General features: G+C 44.0%; 1 protein-coding gene and 1 pseudogene across 6 annotated transcripts in view; one reads left to right on the plus strand and one right to left on the minus strand.

The window, feature by feature from the left end:
- Positions 1-3571: 3571 nt before the first annotated feature.
- Positions 3572-19610, minus strand: part of XPNPEP1 (X-prolyl aminopeptidase 1) — a 58880-nt gene continuing 42841 nt past the window's right edge. For 4 of the 6 annotated variants that reach the window (XM_009459176.4, XM_063780354.1, XM_063780355.1 and 1 more), the window contains 10 exons: positions 19072-19122; positions 16799-16857; positions 16589-16666; positions 14329-14400; positions 12170-12230; positions 10596-10665; positions 9535-9708; positions 8756-8832; positions 7417-7515; positions 3572-4115 (listed from right to left, as the gene is read on the minus strand). In XM_009459176.4, the coding sequence (XP_009457451.1) occupies positions 3987-4115; positions 7417-7515; positions 8756-8832; positions 9535-9708; positions 10596-10665; positions 12170-12230; positions 14329-14400; positions 16589-16666; positions 16799-16857; positions 19072-19122 (870 nt within the window). In that variant the 3' untranslated portion in view covers positions 3572-3986. 6 annotated transcript variants of the gene reach the window in all.
- LOC112204726 (U4 spliceosomal RNA) lies at positions 8661-8729 on the plus strand (annotated as a pseudogene).

The raw sequence follows: 19610 nt of genomic DNA on the forward strand, positions 1-19610 counted from the left end.
CCAAGCACCCAGCACCTGTTACCTTTGCTTCTCGGGCTACAGCCAATTAAATCAAACTTTGCTCTGAGGCTGCCTTGGGGAAGAGCAGGCTTAACAGCCTGATGAACAGACAGTGGAGTTGCCGTCACACTTGAGTTACGGCTATTTCAACTCCAAATCAACTGCGATTCATGCCTCCCATTTCCTCAGCAAGAGAAGACTTTGGGATATCAGAGAAGACAACAGCCTGAGTCCTAAGGGAAATCTTCTAACTTCCAGAGGAATGACAGATGAGAAACATGCTTAATACGTTCTATCATTTGGGGAGAAATTTCTCTCTTAAGTCCAATGTTATGGTACATATTAGAAATATGACCAAGCATGGACAAAAGGCATTCAAGAATTGATCTTTGATGGATCAAAATATGTCCTATTATTGGGAGACACTGCTTCTATGCTTTCCTGACCTCGTTAGAAATATACCGAGAGGCAGCAGTGAATCTTGCTTCCTCCCACATAGCACATTGAAATCAATGATCCTTGAGAGAAAAAAAAAAAAAAAAAAGAGGAGGGTGGGAGACGAAAAGCAAATAAATGCTGGTTCATTTGTTTTTAGGCACTCTATGTAGGACCACCCTGGTTCTGAATGGTAAATAAAGATTGTTTCATTTCATTTTCTGCTCCCCCAGGTGGAGAAAGTAATGGGCACTTACAGCCATGCTTTGGTAAATGGCCAAAGTATGCTTATATTTATTCATTTGTCAAAGCCATTCGAATTAAATATGTGGTTTAGGATTTAAGGAGAGGATTCTGGGAAGATGGTAGGAAGCACTCGCAAAGTGTCTCTCCACCTAGACAACAATTGCACTGGCAGAATCTGCCTGATGTAACTACTTTAGAACTCTGGAGTCTACTGAAGGCTTGCAACTTCCAGAGGTCAACTTGGATGGTAAATGAACGTTAATTTCAATCCATTTCAGCTCTTAGCACAGTAGCAGCTACCAATGTCTACTCCTAACCCCGTGGCAGGAACTTATGCACACGTTCCCAGAGCAACCAGCATACAGCTTGTGGGAGCCAAAATGAACAAAAGGAAACTTGCCCTCCAAATACTGCAGACCTGTGTTCTGGTAACTGCTTCTGAACACAGAGACGCAGACAAAGAGGTGGGCAGCCACTGTTGCTGTACATCCCATCCCCAGACTGTTAGACGGCCCTTCTCCCCTTCTGGCTGAAGTGACTTCCAGAGGATTTAAAGGACCAGTACCCTTTTCCTGCCCTTCATTTTCCTTTTTCCCTCGTTGGGAGCCAGACATTAAGTAATAGAACATTCAAAAACAACTGCACATGTAGGGGAAATTAGAGACTGACTGCACATATCCAGGGAAAGGCTCAAGCTCAGAAAAAAACCTGAGAAGACCTTAAGTTGATACCTCAGGCTGATACTTGGCCCAGAGACTACCTATAACAATAAATAATAATAATAATAACACACATTAACAAAAAAGGGCAAACCCTAGGGAAGGAGGAAAATCTGATTTCCAGAGTTGCCATATTATTAGATTCAAATGTCCAATTTTCAACCAAAACTCACAAGGCATACAAAGAAACAGGAAAGTATGGCCCATTCAGAGGAAAAGAAAAATCCACAGAAAAAAGGAAATATCAATAGAGACAGAAAACATAAAAAGAAACCAAAATGAAATTCTGGAGCTGAAAAGTACAGTCACTGAAATGAAAAATTCACCAGAGGGATTCAAAGCACATATGAGCAGGCAAAAGAGAAAATCAGTGAACTTGAAGATAGGATAACAGAAATTTTGAGTCTGAAAAACAGAAAAAATATTAAAGGGAACAGAGCCTAGAAGACCTGTGGGACACCATCAAGCTGACCAAAATATACATTGTTAGAGTTCCAGGAGAAGACAGAAAGCAGCAGAGAGAATATCTGAAGAAATAATGGCTGTATAATTCCCAAATCTGGTAAAAGACATGAATGTAAACATCCAAGAAACCCAATAAACCACAAGTAAGATTAACTCCAAGAGATACACACAAAAATACATTATAGTCGAGCTTCCAAAAGTCAAAAACAGAGGGAATCTTGAAAGCAGTGAGAGAAACGCTATTTACCACGTAAAAGGGATCTTCAGTGAGATTACCTGCAGATTTCTCATCAGAAATGCTGGAGGCCAGAAGGCAGTGGGCCAATATTCAAAATGTTAAAAGAAAAAAAAAAAAAAAACTGACAACCAAAGAATCCTATATCCAGCAAAACTGCCCTTCAAAAGTGAGGGAGAAATTAAGAGGTTCCCAGGTAAACATAAGCTGAGGGAGTTCAGTACCACTAGACCCACACTGCAAGAAATGCTTATAGGAGTTCTGCAAAGTACAATGAAAGGACGCTAGACAGTAACCCAAAGCAATATGAAGAAATAAAGATCTCAAGAAAAATACATACATTGGGCAATTATAAAAACCAGTATTAGTGTACTGATAGCTTGTGATTCCAGTTTTTGTTTTCTATATGATTTAAGACTAATACATTTTTTAAAAAATTATGTCTAAATGCTAGTATTATTGTTTTTAAAAAGTTAATGAGACTAGTTTTAAAACAATATAACCATACGATGGAATTAAGTCATTAAAAATAATTCAATCTAAAATATTGCCAAGTTAAAAGATAAAATTGTATACGTACAGAATGATTCAGTTTGTAAATGTGATATGTTCATATATGGCATATTCTTTCATACATACACAAATAATCAGTATTTTAGTAAATTTTGAATACAAAAAAAAGGAGTCAGCAAAAATATAAAGCAGAGTGGTTATATCTAAAGAGTATGTCAGGTTGGATTAATAAAAAAGCAGACCCTAAAACAAGGATTTGCATGTAAATGGTTCATTCAGGATGGTACCAGGAAACACTAATGGGACAGGAGGAAAGTAGGACATGGAAGAGAAGAAAGAAAACAAAGGGTTGGTTATTGAGCAAGTTACCATGGTGGGCAAGTGGGGCTCAATCCCACTGGGAAACCCTGAGTGACAATGTAAGACATACCTCTGATATCTTAGCCAAGGGATGAGGAAGTCTATTTGCCCATCCCCAAACGTGATGGTCTGAGATCTCAGGGACATTAACTCTCCAACCCTTGGAGCTTGCCCCACATATACAAGTCAAAAGAAATCCTGCAGAATGGGAGTCGCAGGCACTTGTCACAGAATCCTGCCTACAAGTAACGGAACAATGAGAGCTGTGGCCATGTAGGTAAGACACTTGTGGCATCTGCTATAGGGTGAGTTATGGAAAACTGACTTTTGACATAATTTTTATTGGTTTTTGCATAGGAATGACACATTTTAAAATCAGAAAAAAAAAACTGAGATAAAAACACCATAATATTAGGTTTTCTAGAGAAAAGAAAAAGCTTACAACTAAGCCCCCAAATGTGCGGGGAGGCTAGGGGTCTCTTCTCAAAGGGGCCCTTCCACCTAGGAAATGTCTGCCACAGAGCCAGCAGCCCTGGAGATCAGCTCACCCGACATGCCGGGGGACAGCACCATGAAGAAAGAGACAGCTAAGACAAAGCACAGTTTTGACATTTTTATTCACTGATCATAAATATAGTCTCATGAGCATTAAGGTGATCATGAATGATGTACTAGCACCTGGAACATGACCATCATGGAGCACTCACTGATTCCCCATCACTGGCCAAAGAAGTCAGGGCATCTCCCTTTCACCAAGTGTTCAACTTTGGAGGGACCCTCCTTCTGGTGCAGCAATTTTATTCTTGGCTTGTTCTCAACAATTAAAAAAATCATAAAAGACTGAGTGTTTGCAATAAAATATCAAAGAGGATAAGAAGATTTTCTGTTCTTCTTAAAGTCTAAAGTAAAAAGGGGAGGTAGGGAAGAAGGAAAGGAAAGGGGAAAGATGTCAGGGATCTGCCACGTTTCTTCCTTCCTCCAGAGCATTTTGCAAAAACAAAACCGGGGAGGTATTAATGCTGTTTGGAGATGGGTTGCGTCTCTCTGATGAGCCACTCGAGAGCTTCCTGGCGGCCCTGTTTCTGCAGTTCCTTCCCAATCACATCCCTGCAGGTCAGGTGGTAATTGTTGAGCCAGTCACACTGCAGGGAAGAGAAGGACAGACACAGTATTCACCACCACATCTTTAACAACTGGCTACACAGGTCCACAGCAAAGGCCCCCATGTGCTAAGATCACAAGCTGAGAGAAAAGGTGTGCAACACCCTTTCTCCTTACTCACAGGTAAGTATTTTCCTTGTGTTCTGTTTCCCCGGAAATACATAGGACCAGACTTCATGGCTTCTGGTGAAAAGGCTCCCAGAACAGTTTACTATTATAGACAGCAGTCTCTAAGCCAGTAGCTCCTGCTCCCACCTGTGTGGCTTCATTCCCTTAAACCTGAGCCATCCTGGGAGGTGGTAAGTGGGGGAATAGCCCCTGGACTCTGTGAGAACTCCTGCTGAGAGAGACACTCGAAGCTGTCCTGCCAACACACTGGGCTACATATCCTATATCCACTGAAAAAGCTGAATAAAAAACTAGGATCAGCCAAGCCCATGGGTGTCTTTTGAGTGTAGCTGCCTAGATGAACCCAAAACCTGCGGTGGTTAAAGACTGTGGTGCAGCAGAATGGCGCTGGGAGTAAACTTAGTTTTCAGACTCTCAACTCAACATGCCACAAGAGCAGGAGACAAAAAAGAGAGTGAAAGGAAGGACCTGCTGGCAGGACTTGGTGCCTGGGCAGGGGCTGATCCACTAGACATGATGGCAAAAGCTCTGAGGCAGGAAAAAGGGTGAACTCTCCCCCTTGGTTGTATATAGGAAAAGGTGAAGTCTGGAGTGAAGCAGGTTTTACCAAGAGGACAACAAGCCACTCTCATCACTGTCTATGGGGTAGCTGTCTGGAAGCTGATGAGACTGATAGTGCCATGGCTGTGCTTGTCATAAATGAGTCAAAGGCCATTTTGGAGGGCAGCGATGTTACAGAAGTACTGCTTTCAGGGACTACAATCCAGCCAGGTACCAAAGCCCAGCTGGGGTCAGGATGGGCACACAAGCCCATTAATTACAAGGGACTGAGGGCAGACAGATAGGGTGGTGTTACCAACTGGCTGTGACCCAGCCAGGGTTCCAATCCCTACTGAGAAGAGCCTACTAGCCCCTTCTGGGAGTCAGGGAAGTGATGGGGGCAGGGGAGGATGTCAAAAGCAGGCAAACTGCTATGTGTCCACAGCAAGGCCAGCAGGGCTACAAAGCAGCCTACTGTCCAAAGCAGCTCAACAGTAAGGCAACGGCAGCATCCTGGTGTAAGCCTGGGGCCACAGCCAAACGCCCACGGCCCTTTTGGTTGGAAGTAGGGAGGGAAAAGTGGGAGTGTGGACAGCCTCGGTGGAGCCTGAGGAGCAGCACAAGGCCCTGACACTCTGCAGCGGGCCATATTCATATCTGACCAAGGTCCTTTGCTGCCATCTGGTGATAAGTGATGACGATGCAGACCCAAACCAAAAACTCCCTAAAGTGACTTCAAAATAAAGGCTAAATAGTAAAGGGCAAATGACCAGATATTTTAAAAGCCAGATATTTTAAGAAGACATTATCTGCCCTACAAAGAGTAACTGGCCGAAAGAATAGTTCAATCATGTGGGCATGCAAGGTGCAGCAATGAAACACTGGGTAACACAGATCCCTGGTCTATGTCCAATGTCACGGGAGTAGACTGATTCTCCTTCGAGGAAAAATGGCCTGGCTTAAACTTCCTCATATACTACTTCCCTGGATAAAGGGGAATGTCATATGGGAGAAATGCCCCCTGATGGGTACACTTTATGTGGACAGGAAGGACTGCGTGACCTAGAATTACTTGGCAGGAATCCATAGCCTTGGACTTCCAAGAGTGCGAAATGACTTATTACTGGAAAGCCCCTTGCTAAGTCCCTGGAAGCTGTGCCCAAGGGCCATTACAAGCGACACTGGTTCCTATGGGGCAGAGGGATTCTAAGCAGGGTGGCTCCCATGCCCACCTATGTGTTTTCATTTCCTCTCAGCTAAGGCAACACTTACAGGGGCTGGACAAGAGCCCCTGGACACTGGAAGGACTCTTCCTGCTGAAGAGACACACCAGACATTGTGCTGATAGGCTGAGTTTCCTTTTCCATATCCATCTACAAGCTGCATAACCCACCCGGTATCAGCAAGGCCCATGTGGGTCCTGTGAGTGGGAATGTTTAGCTGAACCAAGGACACGGATGGTTAAGCAGAGGCGCTCAAGCACAGAGGAAAGCTAAGCAGGAAGTGGATGGACTTTCTCATCACCCACCTGTGAACTGGAACAGGCAGAAGAGGCTTCTAGCTGGGAGAATCCCATTCCACAGCTCCTGTGGAAGGGAAGGTCCTTAACCCCCAAAGACCCTTTCCTTTACAGTGTCAAGAACGAGGCCCAAGTGGGCGCCAGTGAGGAAATGTTCCTGCCTTGAGAGGCACTCAAAGGCCATTGGCTGCCTCAGATAACAAAATATTCTTATTCTGAGAGTAACCCACCGTGCTTACCCTGCCTTCGGCTCCCACCAGTCATTTGCTTTTCACTGGAACTTCTGACCCCTGCCTTGCTCTGGAATTTGTGTCCTCCTGGCTTCCAGCTTCCTGGTTTGGGAACTGTTTTGTCTGTCTAGTGCTAACAGTTCCTACCCCATTTCTGACCCTTGTTTCTGCTCTGACCTTGAACATCTGTGTGATTCTTCAGGCCTTTCTCATGTCCCCAGGACTGCCATCTGACCTGGCCTTACCAGTCCAGGGTCTGAAGGAGTTAAGACCCATAACCCTCTGAGCTGGGCAAGCAAGCACTGTTGTGCCCCAGGCTTTGTGAAGGGTTTCACTGCCCCAGAGTGACCACAGTAGTAACCGAGAAGGGCTGGTACTATCTTTCTCCTTGTCTGTGTGAAAACAGGACATACGATAATAGATTTTGCTTTCCATTTCCTTAATGTTTCATGTAACACAAGAAAACAATCTGGTATGTACAGTGGCCAAGAGGCCCCACCATCCATCTGGCTTTTTGTAGGGACACACATAGGCTCATATTTGCTAAACACGCCTCACTGCAGCTATGGAGGAATAGTACAGCCAAACAATGGCATACGAGTTCCACCCACAAACCCTACAGCCCCAGAATGGCTGCGGGAAACAGGACTATCTCCACCTGGAGGCCCAACAAATACAGGAAAAGCTCAGGAGTCCTCAGAAAACCTAGGGCTTTCAGACTCAACTGGCCTAGACCTCTAAATTTAAAAATTACAAAGTGAGACTGGATTAGAGAATTTAGGATTTAGAGGATGGATTAGAACTATTTAACGTAGTCTCCACCTCCCCTAGTAACATACCTGCCCACCAAGACTTCCCCATTACCTCTTTGTCTGTAAGAGAATCCACATCTATCATTTTGGTCTGAATTGGAACCAAAGTTAGAGGTTCAAAGGTCAGGCTTCCCCGGTTATTAAAATTATACTGTGGGGGAAAGAAGAAAACAGATGTTTTTACTCCTCTTTACTATGCTGAAGCACCATGAGGTCATTCCACCAGCATGCCATCCCTCAGAGCCAGGGGTAACTGGGAGCCAAGAAGTGGTGAGCTGGTCACCACTTTTCACAGACACACAAGGAACCTGATGCCATTTTCCAAGAGCTCCTCCACTGGGCAAACAATGGCCTGTGCCATCAGGAAAGGCCAAACAAAGGGTGCTGAGGGGCTCCCAGCAACAGGTCCCAAGGCTAATGTCTACTGTGATAGGAAACAGGGGCAGGATATGGGGGTATCTGGGCTTAGGGGCATCTCTGGTTTTGGTTCTCCAGGATGCAGGGGTGTAAGTCCTCAAAATCATTTTTATAACAGTCAACTGTGTGGTCTGCCTTGACCCAGCCAGGCCCATCAGGCGACAACACATCTATCCACTGGAGCACACAAGAACATGTCGGGTTTCTGTTCATGGCAGCTTTTGGGAATGAGATGGGAGGTCACTTCCAAGAATAGTGACTTCCATGCCAAAGCAGAGAGCAGATCCCCGCAGTTAACCTCCTTGTAGACACAGGAAGCTACTTCCCTCCAATTGTTCAATTCCACCAATGGAGGAGGCACAAACAGGTCTTTTAGGTAAAGCCTAGAGCCTAAAACCCTGCAACCTTGGTAACACTGATGGGGGAAGAGGGTGAAACACCTGTCTTGTATTGCCTTTGAGGCTGACCCATGGATAACTCAGGGTTCCTCAACTTTAACTAATAAAAGTCACCTGGGGAGTGTGACAAAATTACAGCTTCCAGGCCCCCCACCCTGGAAATTCTAGGGTCTGGGAGGGGCCCTGGAAATTAGCGCCTTGAATAGGCACCCCTAGCAGAAGAGACAACAGGCCGCCTATAGTAAACTCAGAGCCCCAAATCATGTGAAGCAAGCATCAGCCTGAGGGTCTGTGAATCCCAGTTCTAGATCCCAGTTCATTAAGGATTTTCTTTCTGGCTTTGCAGGGAAGGAGTGTGGTTTCCAGGAAAGTCCCTGATATCTGGAGAAGAAGGCTCCATGTTGGCCCCAGAATGGCATACTCTTGGCTCCAAAGACATTAAGTCTTCATCTTCCCACACCAAGAAACAGGAAAATTTTTAAGCTTTGTGCAGTGGCAGTATCGTAGCCAATGAGGTCTATCTGTGGCGTGATTATTGCTAATAGAAACAGGAAAATTTTTTAAATAAATCCTCACCTTGGTCTTCACAGGAACCACAAGGACAACATTCTCAATGCGAATTCCAAAAGCCCCATCTTCATAGTACCCGGGCTCTAAAACAAACCAAATTCCAAAAATGAGAAGCAGCCCACAATGAAGATGTCTACAGAGAGAAACTTTCACTCCTTGGATGACTGCCCTACTCCAAAGGAGAAGAAACAGGTGAAGAGCCCACTCTATCCGGTGTAAGAGCCTAGAGATGCCACCTTCTCTCATATGGCCACTTTTTTATAGGCACTTGAGGTGCAGAAAGCTAGACTCTGAAGTCCCTGCACACTGGCTACAGGGTAAGGAGTAAAGTAACAGTGGATCCACTAAATAAATCATGGTTCACATCCATAAGACACAATAATGAAGGCATTAAAATATATTTACAAAGACTTGGCAATGACCTGAGAAAAGGCAATGTATCAAGTAAGAAAGCAGAACATAAGACAAGATGCCCAGTAAGATCTCAATGATTTAAAAAAAAAAATGCTATCTACATACCTGAAAGACCAAAAGCTAATACAGTAAAACACTAAGTCATGTTTCCCCTGAGTGGTTAGATTGCAAATGATTTTCATTTTCTTTTTACACAGTTCCCATCTCATTTTTTCTAAAATGAACATGTATCAGTTCTATAATCAGAAAAGTTTGTTGGAAGGGAAAAGTATTGCCAATTTACTTTAAACTAATTAAAAAACACAAAACAACAAATAGCTTTCAAAAAGGCTCAAGGATCCACGCATGCCCTCTATGTGAGGGACACTTACCATCAGTGACAATCATGCCTGCCTCCAAGGGCTCATCAGAGAATGTTTTGTAACTGATGCCGCAAGGACCCTCATGGACATTCAAAAAAGACCCAACACCATGTCCAGTCCCGTGCAAGTAATCTAGGCCTGAATCCCATAAAGCTGAACGGGCGAAGGAGTCAAGAAGGTGACCTGAAAGACATAAAGAGCCACTTAATTGGATTTGTACAGCGCTTTAGAGATTAAATTTATTATGTGTGGCTCCAGAACATGAAACAGAAACCAATAGGTAAGTTACTGGAGGGTTCAGATTTCAGCACAGCACAAGGAAGAACTTTCTAACAATCAGAGCTCCTGAGAAACCATCAGAGCTCAGTCTGAAGCTAGGCGATCATCCATTCAGGATGCTGGTGAGCGGGGATAGACACCTACAGCACCCAGAGGCCGTATCAGACATGGACGTTCCCTTGCCAGCTCTGCGACCCTAAGGTTTCAGAATTACAAAGATGAGACTCTAACCAGACTGCAAGCAGACAGGCAGGCATGACAGATGAGCAAACTGAGGCCTAGGGAGATGAGTACATGTCTAATCTACCCAGAAGCAAGGCAGCCCAGGTCTTGTCAATGCCCAGTCCAATGCTCCACCCACCAGGCCTCAAGCAAAGTAGTACATAGCTGAAGTCAGGGTCCCAGTAAAATAAATCCTAAGAATCCCGAAAGGAAGCACTGGCCCAGTACTAAAGGGAAGACAGGAGGCTGCACCAACTTCCACTCAGGCCCTGTGACCTTCACATCTGGTTTGTCCTCTCCTGGGAGCCATCCACATGTGTCATCCAATACCATAAGTAGTCAGGAGAATGGTGCACAGGGGGTACTGGGCCCAATCCTAACCCGGCTCCCTGAGGCCTCTGGGCTCAGTCAGTGGGTTATGGAGACTCACCCCATGAGCACCTGGCTGGGCCTGAAGTGGGATGGGGACCTCACAGTGAGGGAACGACACGTTCTTTCACTCAAATATAGACATATTTGATTCTCAAACAAGAAAAAGAGCCTGCCATGTGACAGAATGCACCACCTACCTTTGGTTCCAGTCGGGAAAACGGCTGCACTCACAGCTATGTGGCCCTTGAGGACATATGTGAAGCATTCCTGCAAAGAAAACCCAGGGGCATGTTGCAGAATGGGGACAGATGTCTAATCCTTTTGTTTTCTGGTAGTTCAAAAATCCTGCCTGCTAAAGTTTTTAGCAATATCATAGAGAAAATGTAAGTAAAAAGAAAAAAATCTGGTGGAAAAAAAGCCTGGCCACGGGACCAATTTCCCAGAAAATCTTGAAATTCAATTTAGTAGAAGAGCACTGTCAGAGAGATGACCCCACATGACTTTATAATGAACACTCTGACATACTCCATCATGTGAGCCTTAGAAAGAATGGAAAAGTAATAAAAAGTACTGATGACCCTAGCTAACATTACTGAGCTATCCTCTGTGCCACACACTATTCTAAGCACTGTATGTTTGATCCCACACTTCACGATGGAGGCACTACTGTTATCCTCGCTTCACAGAGAGATTCAGTAGCATGCCCAGATCACACAGTGCCTAAGTGGCAGCATCTGGCCTTGGAGCCAGGCACTCTTGCTTCAACAGCTGTGCTCCCTACCACCATCCTATCTTCAGGGGTTATCCCCACTGTCTGGACAAGAGAAGTGCTACTCAGAAGTGTAGCAGCTTGCCAGTAAGGTGCAGAGTCAGGACTAAAACTCCATGCTCCTCAGCCTGGTTGAGCTCTTTGAAAAGCACAAAAAGAGTCACACCAAAAGAATCCTAGACACAAGGTCCAAATTCTTCTAAGGCACTGGTGAATACAAACGGAAAAGGCAAGGGACCAAGACAATGAAACCTGCCCCACTACATTGCATAAAACCCTTTTCCTTGGATAATCTTCCTGAAGGAGCTCTCTTGGACAAACAGATTCACTTAGGTGCTCAATCAGCATTTGCTGAGCAGTGACTATGATCCAGGAACTTGCTGGGCTCATGGGAATTCACAGCCACCCGGGAAGGTGGGTCCTTTTATCCTCATTTTTATGGATGGTGACTGCTTTGTTCAACGTCACAGAGCTAGTAAATGGCACAGAAGCTCTGAAGCCAGGTCTCCAGACCCCTGGTACACATCTCTCTGCCTCACAGCTCTCTTTCCCCTTTCCATGCCAATCATACCAGAAACTTAATAGAGTCTGTCATTTCAGAAAGTTTCCAGAGAGTTAAGCCTGTAAATAAGAATCTCAAAAAAAGAAGGGGGTGGCCTTCAAAATCAAATCTAGACACTGCTTATAAAGCATGTATTTCACTGTCTCATCCCCAGCCTCAAAGGCATTTCCTGACTCAAGAGAAGGCCAAAGCTATTATATTTAAACTTACACCTGAGCTGCCCTAACCTTAGCAGAATGCTTTAAAAATTTCTCCAAATGTCTTATTCCAATAATTAGTTAAATGAACCTCGTAAAGCAGATAAGCCTGACTCCACAGCAAGGAGCAATTTTACTACCCCACATGTAATTTTTACTTCTTTATACAATCCCTTTTCATAAAAGCAATGCTCTTCTTAAGAAAGCAGAGAGGACCTCTTGAGTTTTTTACCTCCACCTTACCTTCTCGTAGGCTGTAGGGGTCCCAAAATGCATTGTCCGCGTCACATCTGTGGTGCCATCCCTTTCCAAAAAAAGGACAAATTGGTTTCCCGTCAAAATAAGCTTTAAGTCAAATATGACACAGGCAAGCATGTGGACAAGTGAGAAGCCCCATACAATGCTGGTGGGCATGTAAAATAGCACAGCCATCTTTGCAAATAGTTCGCAGTTCCTTAAAAGGTTAAATATAGTCACCATATGACCCAGTAATTCCACTCCTAGTTATATATCCAAGAGAACTGAAAACATACATCCACACAAAAACTTGTACATGAAGGTTCACAGCCACATTATTCATAATAGCCAGAAGATGGAAACAGCTGAAATGTCCATCAACTGAGGAATGGATAAACAAAATGGGGGATTATCCACACAGTGCAATACCATTCAGTAATTAAAAAGAAATGGAATACTGATACATGCTGCAACATGGATGAACCTGGAAGACATTGTGCTAAATGACAGAAGCCAGACACAGAAAGCCATACATAATACAATTCTATTTCTATGAAGGGTCCAGAATAGGCAAATCCATAGACACAGAAAGGAGAGTAGTGGTTCTCCAGGGTAGTGGAAAAGGGGGGAGTGACTGCTATTGGGTATGAGGTTTCTTTTTGGGGTAATGAAAATGTTCTAAAATTGATTGTGCTGATGGCTGCAAAACTCTGTGAATATATAAAAAAATTAATTGTATATTTTAAGTGGGCGAATTACATGGTACATAAATTTTACCCCAATGAAGTTATTTTAAAAAATGAAACAAAGTGTGAATGCAGGGATGGCTAAATAAAGTGGGAGTGACGTCAGCCCCTGACACACACATTCTTGGTCTACAGCATAAGGGCTGTTTCACGAGAGACACTATCACTGGGGTTATGAACAAGACAGAAGAAGGCAAAGAAAACAGGAGCCCATCTCTAGCAAGAGGGCCAAAACCCAACTTCTCCTGTTAGAACAGCAGGGGGTTTCCTGGACAGAGACCCTAAAAATATCCAAGTACATATCTTAACACACACTAGACTATATCCCTGACATAGAAAGGATAACTTCTAGAATCCTGCTAAAAATTTAGAAGTGAAGAAAAGTTTACACCATTATCAAGCAATCCTTAGCTCTAGGCTGATATTATTAACACCCCTGTGTCCCAAGGCCAGGCACGGTTGCCACGTAATTGGCTGAGCTCATTCAATAATTAGGTCCTCCCTTAGCCATAGTCCCAACTTCAGTGGGGAATGGAGCAGCACTAAAAGGTCTTGCTCGGCTGGGCACAGTGGCTCACGCCTGTAATCCCAGCACTTTGGGAGGCCGAGACCGGCGGATCACGAGGTCAGGAGATCGAGACCATCCTGGCTAACATGGTGAAACCCCGTCTCCACTAAAAATACAAAAAAATTAGCCGGGCGTGGTGGCGGGCGCCTGTAGTCCCAGCTACTTGGGAGGCTGAGGCAGGAGAATGGCTGCAACCCAGGAGGCAGAGCTTGCAGTGAGCCGAGATCACGCCACTGCACTCCTGCCTGGGCTACAGAGCGAGACTCTGTCTCAAAAAAAAGGCCTTGCTCGTGCCCTCTTAATGCAGACAGGGTCTATTCTTACTCCTTCTTTTGGGTTCCGTATCCAGACCCAACCAAATCTTGGGTTCTTCTCTGAGAAACTTTGTTCCAGAGATGATAGCCGTGAAAGCAGCAAAACATGGAGAAAGAAATTCAGAAATGTGGGGGCAGCCCTCATTTCTCATTTATTCATTCAAAATTAATCCCTTACTTCATAAGGCCCTGGGGCAGCTGAGAGTACAGGGAACCGGCAGGCGGTTCATGGGCTGGGGTGGAAAACTTTCAACGGTTCCAAAAGCTTGCTTTACTTCACAGTTGTTTACTTATATTTTTAAAACTTCCAGCCAAGGACTGTAACATTTCTATCAAACAGTCTTTTGTGAGAACAGAGTCACAATTGGGCTATTTCAAATAGGGGTGAAAAAAACGACAAGACACAGGAACGATTCCATTAGTGGCCAGCACAGAGGGCGATGACCAGCTGAGTGCTCTCAGCTGGAGCTCAGCTGTCCACCTTCTCCACTGCCTCGAATCCATAGTCAAGTTCCACAGCAGTCCTGGTTTACTTACTTGTATTGAGCACCCGAGTCAATAAGGTACACCTCATCCAGGGACAAGGTCCTATTCGTCTCAGGGACTGGCCTAACAAAGTTAATTAAAAATTAATTATTCCACAAATGTAAACACTTAGTGAATCTGGGAGGAGGACACACAAGAGCTCTTTGTACTATTCTTGCAACTTACATAAGCCTGAAATTATATCAAAATAGAAAGTTACGCAATAATGAATTATTTCAACTAATATTAAACTTCTACTTTTCAAAGATCCAATCAACCTATCTCCCTAGCTGAGATAAAGAGCTCAACAAAGGAAAAGTAACACATTTCTTTATGTCTACCTCTGTTTGTGTCTGAAACAAAACAGGTGTTCAAGAGATAATTCTAAAAGCTAAAAAAGTGAGAATGATTAGATGCAACAGGACCTAGCTAGAGTCCTGGGAACTGGGACAGGAGCAGCCTGGAGTCACTGCAGCCTTGCTTGTCTCTGGGAGCCCCAGGCCCCTGCCTCAGCCTCCAGGCCCCTCCTTCAGCCCTGACCCCAGCAGGTACCTCCCCACTTGCTCCCCAGACTGCTAGACAGGCAGGAGTGGATGTCTCAACTTGGGAGAAAAACTAAAGGAATTTTGCTGGGAAAAGGAATGGATCACGATATTCTTCTGCTTCAAACAAACATGAGGTATTTTCAAAAAGTGATCTCTTTCCCTACACCGTTTTCAAAACAATATCACTGCACTGGGAAACACCCAAAGGGATGAGAGCACTCCAAGTCTCTGCCCTGCAGCTGAAGTGAGGTTGTCCTCCATTTCCAGGTACCACCCCCTCTTCAGCAATAAGGGCACCAGTCCACACACAAGCTGAACAACTAAAAAAGACAACCAGTGCCTCCAGAACCCCGCCTCTAAACAGGCTACCAACCACCCACAATGAAGAAATGCCAACGCAGAGGCAAATTTCTTCCACTGGCATGAAACTGTTTAATGTTTTAATTATACGGAAAATTCTAGGATAGTATCCAGCCAGGAAATTCATCCTGAGTTAAACAAAAACTGAAGTCCCTCTGATATTTTTATGCTGGAACAGAAGCATTAAGTGAGGAAACTGTACTGTCCCATCTGTGACTGTCTCCCACACACAGCTTCAAAATCTGCCCCAAGACTAAAAACTCTAAAAACAATTATTAAAAGGGGGAAAAAAATGTGTGCCCAAGCACAGTGTTCTTTTGTTGGCTGTGCACGTAACAGATGGGGATGCACAGAACTCAAAATACCCAGTGCAAAGCAAAGCGGTTTGAACCAGGCAGAGCTGAGGCTGAAGCCCAATGGCCACACCTAATGACATTTCCCCCCATCTCCACAGGAAGATCTGTCAGTCCTAGACATATCAGTGCCCCTCTGTCTCACAAGGAAGGGAGGCTCGGCCCTGTGGGTCCATGGGTTCTTGTAGACCACGTGGTAAAAATACCACATACTGGGATGCCAGGCTTCAGGCTCAGGGGGACAGGAAGAGAGGGTACTGATTATCTCTCCACCCAAAACAGGTTGCCTCACAACCTACTACTAAGTTTTTTTTTGGTATGGAACTGATGGAGCTCACAAGATGTATGGACTAGTACAAAACAGCTGCTGTTACCAAGAAAGAAAACTACTCAAAAATTCCAGTCATGGGCCAAGCACAGTGGCTCACACCTGTAATTCCAGCACTTTAGGAGGCTGAGGCAGGAGGATTGCTTGAGTCCAGAAATTCGAGACAAGCCTGGGCAACACATCAAGATCCTCATCTCTACAAAAAAATCTAAAAATTAGCCAGGAGTGGTAGCACATGCCTATAGTCCCAGCTACTCAGGAGGCTGAGGCAGGAGGATTGCTTGAGTCTAGGAGTTCAAAGTTGCAGTGAGTTGTGATGGCACCACTGCGCTCCAGCCTGGGCAGCAGAGCAAGACCTTGTCTCCAAAAAAAAAAACTTAGTCATCAAGATGCAAGGGCTATGCATACAGTTCCTGCAGCTTCAAAAAGGAAAGAGGGACACCCATCTGACTACCCTGCAGAGAATGCCAGTGCCATACTGAGCCTAAGAAGAGGCTCCCAAAAGGCAGAGGCTTGGGGATTGGGAGAAAATAAAACCTTAGAAGTCTTATTTCCCTTCATTTTACAGTCTCAACAGACAGATGAAGGTGGGCACAGAGGCCTCTGGTAAAATAATGTCTCTCCCCTGCTCAGGCTCCTGTGCAGAAGCAGCAAGGCCAGGCAGCATGCTCCTCCGCATGCCTTACGCGTAGTGAATGATGGCGCCGTTGGGTCCCGTACTGGAAATTGTTGGGAAGCTCAGGTCCACAAAGTCTGCCTGTTGCCTGTAACAGAAAGACAGAAAGCAGAGTGGCTTAAAGGTTTTTACTGTGCTAAGATTCAGGGCCCTTCCAGCCTCATTCAACTGGCAAGAAAATCAGCACGAGGCTCCTGGGTCCCCCCAAATGGATCCTTACCTGCGAAACTCCTCAGCTTTGTCAGCAGCTGAGATCTCTGTCACACCACCTTTGGGAACCTATGAGAAAATTGCTTATAAATCATCTGGTGAGATAAATTCATGTGTGCCTCTTACAAATTAGAGGAGGTACATTAAAAGCTCACTTTTTCCTCAATTGCTTCATCCCAACTGACCAATCTACAGGACACATCTTTAGCAAGGGAGAACTCCCAAAGGCTCTCACCAAAGCTATCTAAAATCCAATAGTTTCTATTCATTTAATTTTTCACTCAACTATTGTGCTTCAGTATTTTATCCTAAAACCTCCCAAAACAACATATCTAAGTTTAAAAATTCAAAAGCATCCCCTCCTAAGAAATCATCGTAAGACAATCATTCTAGAGAAATAAAAAAGATAAATGCGGAGAGATTATTGCAGGATTACTGATAACAGCAAAAAATTAAAAACAACCCAAACATTTAAAAATAGGAGGACTGGGTTAGTAAATCAGAAGAGCCACTAGATGCAGTTTTCATTTGGATCCTTTTTTAAGGCCTCAATGTACATGGAAAATGTTCACACTATGATTCTAAGAGAATAAAATAAAACACAAAATCATATCTAAGCCAGGTGTGATGGCTCACACCTATAATCCTAGCACTTTGGGAGGCCAAGATAGGTGGATCGCTTGAGCCCAGGAGTTTCAGATCAGCCTGGGCAACATGGCAAAACCTTATCTCTACAAAAAAATCAGAAAAAATCAGCTGGGCTGTAGTCCCAACTAATCGGGAGGCTGAGGTGGGAGGATCACCTGAGCTTGGGGAGGCTGAGGCTGCAGTGAGCTGTGATCACACCACTACTCTCCAGCCTGTGCAACAGATGAGACCCCATCTCAAAATAAGAAAAAAAATTTATCTGCACACTAAGAGACATGTAAAAATAATTTATATTTTTAAAAATAATTTATATTTTTAAAAATAATTTATATTTTTAAAAATAATTTATATTTTTAAAAATAATTTATATTTTTAAAAATAATTTATATTTTTAAAAATAATTTACGGCCAGGCATGGTGGCTCACGCCTGTAATCCCAGCACTTTGGGAGGCTGAGGCGGGCGGATCACAAGGTCAGGAGATCGAGACCATCCTGGCTAACACAGTGAAACCCCGTCTCTACTAAAAATACAAAAAATTAGCCAGGCATGGTGGCGGGCGCCTGTAGTCCCAGCTAGTCGGGAGGCTGAGGCAGGAGAATGGCGTGAACCCAGGAGGCGGAGCTTGCAGTGAGCCGAGATCGCTCCACTGCACTCCAGCCTGGGCGATCGAGCAAGACTCCGTCTCAAAAATAAAAAAAAGTAATAAAAATATAATAATAATAATTTACATAAAGTCCAGGCATGGTGGCTCATGCCTGTAATCCCAGCACTTTGGGAGGCCGAGGTGGGTGGATCACAAGGTCAGGAGTTCAAGACCAGCCTGGCCAAGATGGTGAAACCCCATCTCTACTACAACTACGAAAATTAGCCAGGCGCAGTGGCAGGCGCCTATAATCCCAGCTACTTGGGAGGCTAAGGCAGGAGAATCTCTTGAACCTGGGCAGCAGAGGTTGCAGTGAGCCGAGATCACACCACTGCACTCCAGCCTGGGTGACAGAGTGAGACTCTGTCTCAAAAAATAAAATAAAATAAAATAATAATAATAATTTACATAGATGAACAATCACCAGAAGGAAACATGAAGAAAAAAGTTACACTAGTGGGAATAAAGACAATATTTTCTTTTCCCAATTAAAGAGTTGTTTATACAATACATAAAGGGAACATGATATTGTTTAATAACACCACAGAGAAACCACCCTCTTGTCAACTAGAGCAAGAAATTAATGGCCAAGAGTCAATTTAATATAAAAAGGCTCAAGGCTTAAACTGAAGTTCAAAATGTACACAAAGATCTTTTTCTCCTAATACAATCAGCTTGCCTATAATAATATTATAAGACTCATTTTTCCTTATAATGAAATTCCACTTAGTTATGATTCCCTAACCCAAAAAGCATCCACTCTATTATGGAACTTCTTTCTTCATTCTTGTTACTATTTTCATAATTAAGGAATTTTGAAATCTACACACACCAAATTTCCAGAGAGAATTATTAAAATAGAGCCCAAAAATTTGATGAAGATCTCAGATCTCATGGTCAGCAGAGCATGGGAGATGCTAGAGTTAGAATCACATATAGGTAGGTCTGAATAATGTATATCCACATATTAAACAAAGACTAAGAACCAACCTCTTTCTCCAGCCAGTTAAAGAGTTCACAGAGGGCAACAGCATCTTTAATCTGTGCAAACAATGGAGACATTTTTTAAGTTATCACTGAAAATCACATGACCAGATTCAGAGCCTAGCCCTAATGCAACACTGAGAAGGCTGTACCTGCAGGGCCACACATCATCAGCAACCAGAGCTTTACATGTGGACATTTCTGGGAAGCCGGCGCGTGCAGCAACTCCCATTATCAGGGAAAGGCTCCTCTGCTATTCAGTAGTTCAGGTACAATCAGGAAGGGCCCCACCTCAGAGCACAGGGAGCTCCTCCAAAAGGTTAACTTAAAGGTTAAGAACCCTACAGGGGCCAGGAAAAAATAGGCCACTATCAAAAGCCACCTCTGGGCCCAAAATCTTTCTTCATCAGCATCACGTCATCACCATCATCTACACTGTGAACATCAATATCTCCTTTTGTGTTGTGTATTATACTTTGTAAAGATCTAATCCATCAAGTATTTTATTTCATTCCCTCAATAACTCCTCCTGGAAGGCCAGGAGG

Source organism: Pan troglodytes, chromosome 8 (genome assembly GCF_028858775.2).
Source record: "Pan troglodytes isolate AG18354 chromosome 8, NHGRI_mPanTro3-v2.0_pri, whole genome shotgun sequence".
NCBI lineage: Eukaryota > Metazoa > Chordata > Mammalia > Primates > Hominidae > Pan > Pan troglodytes.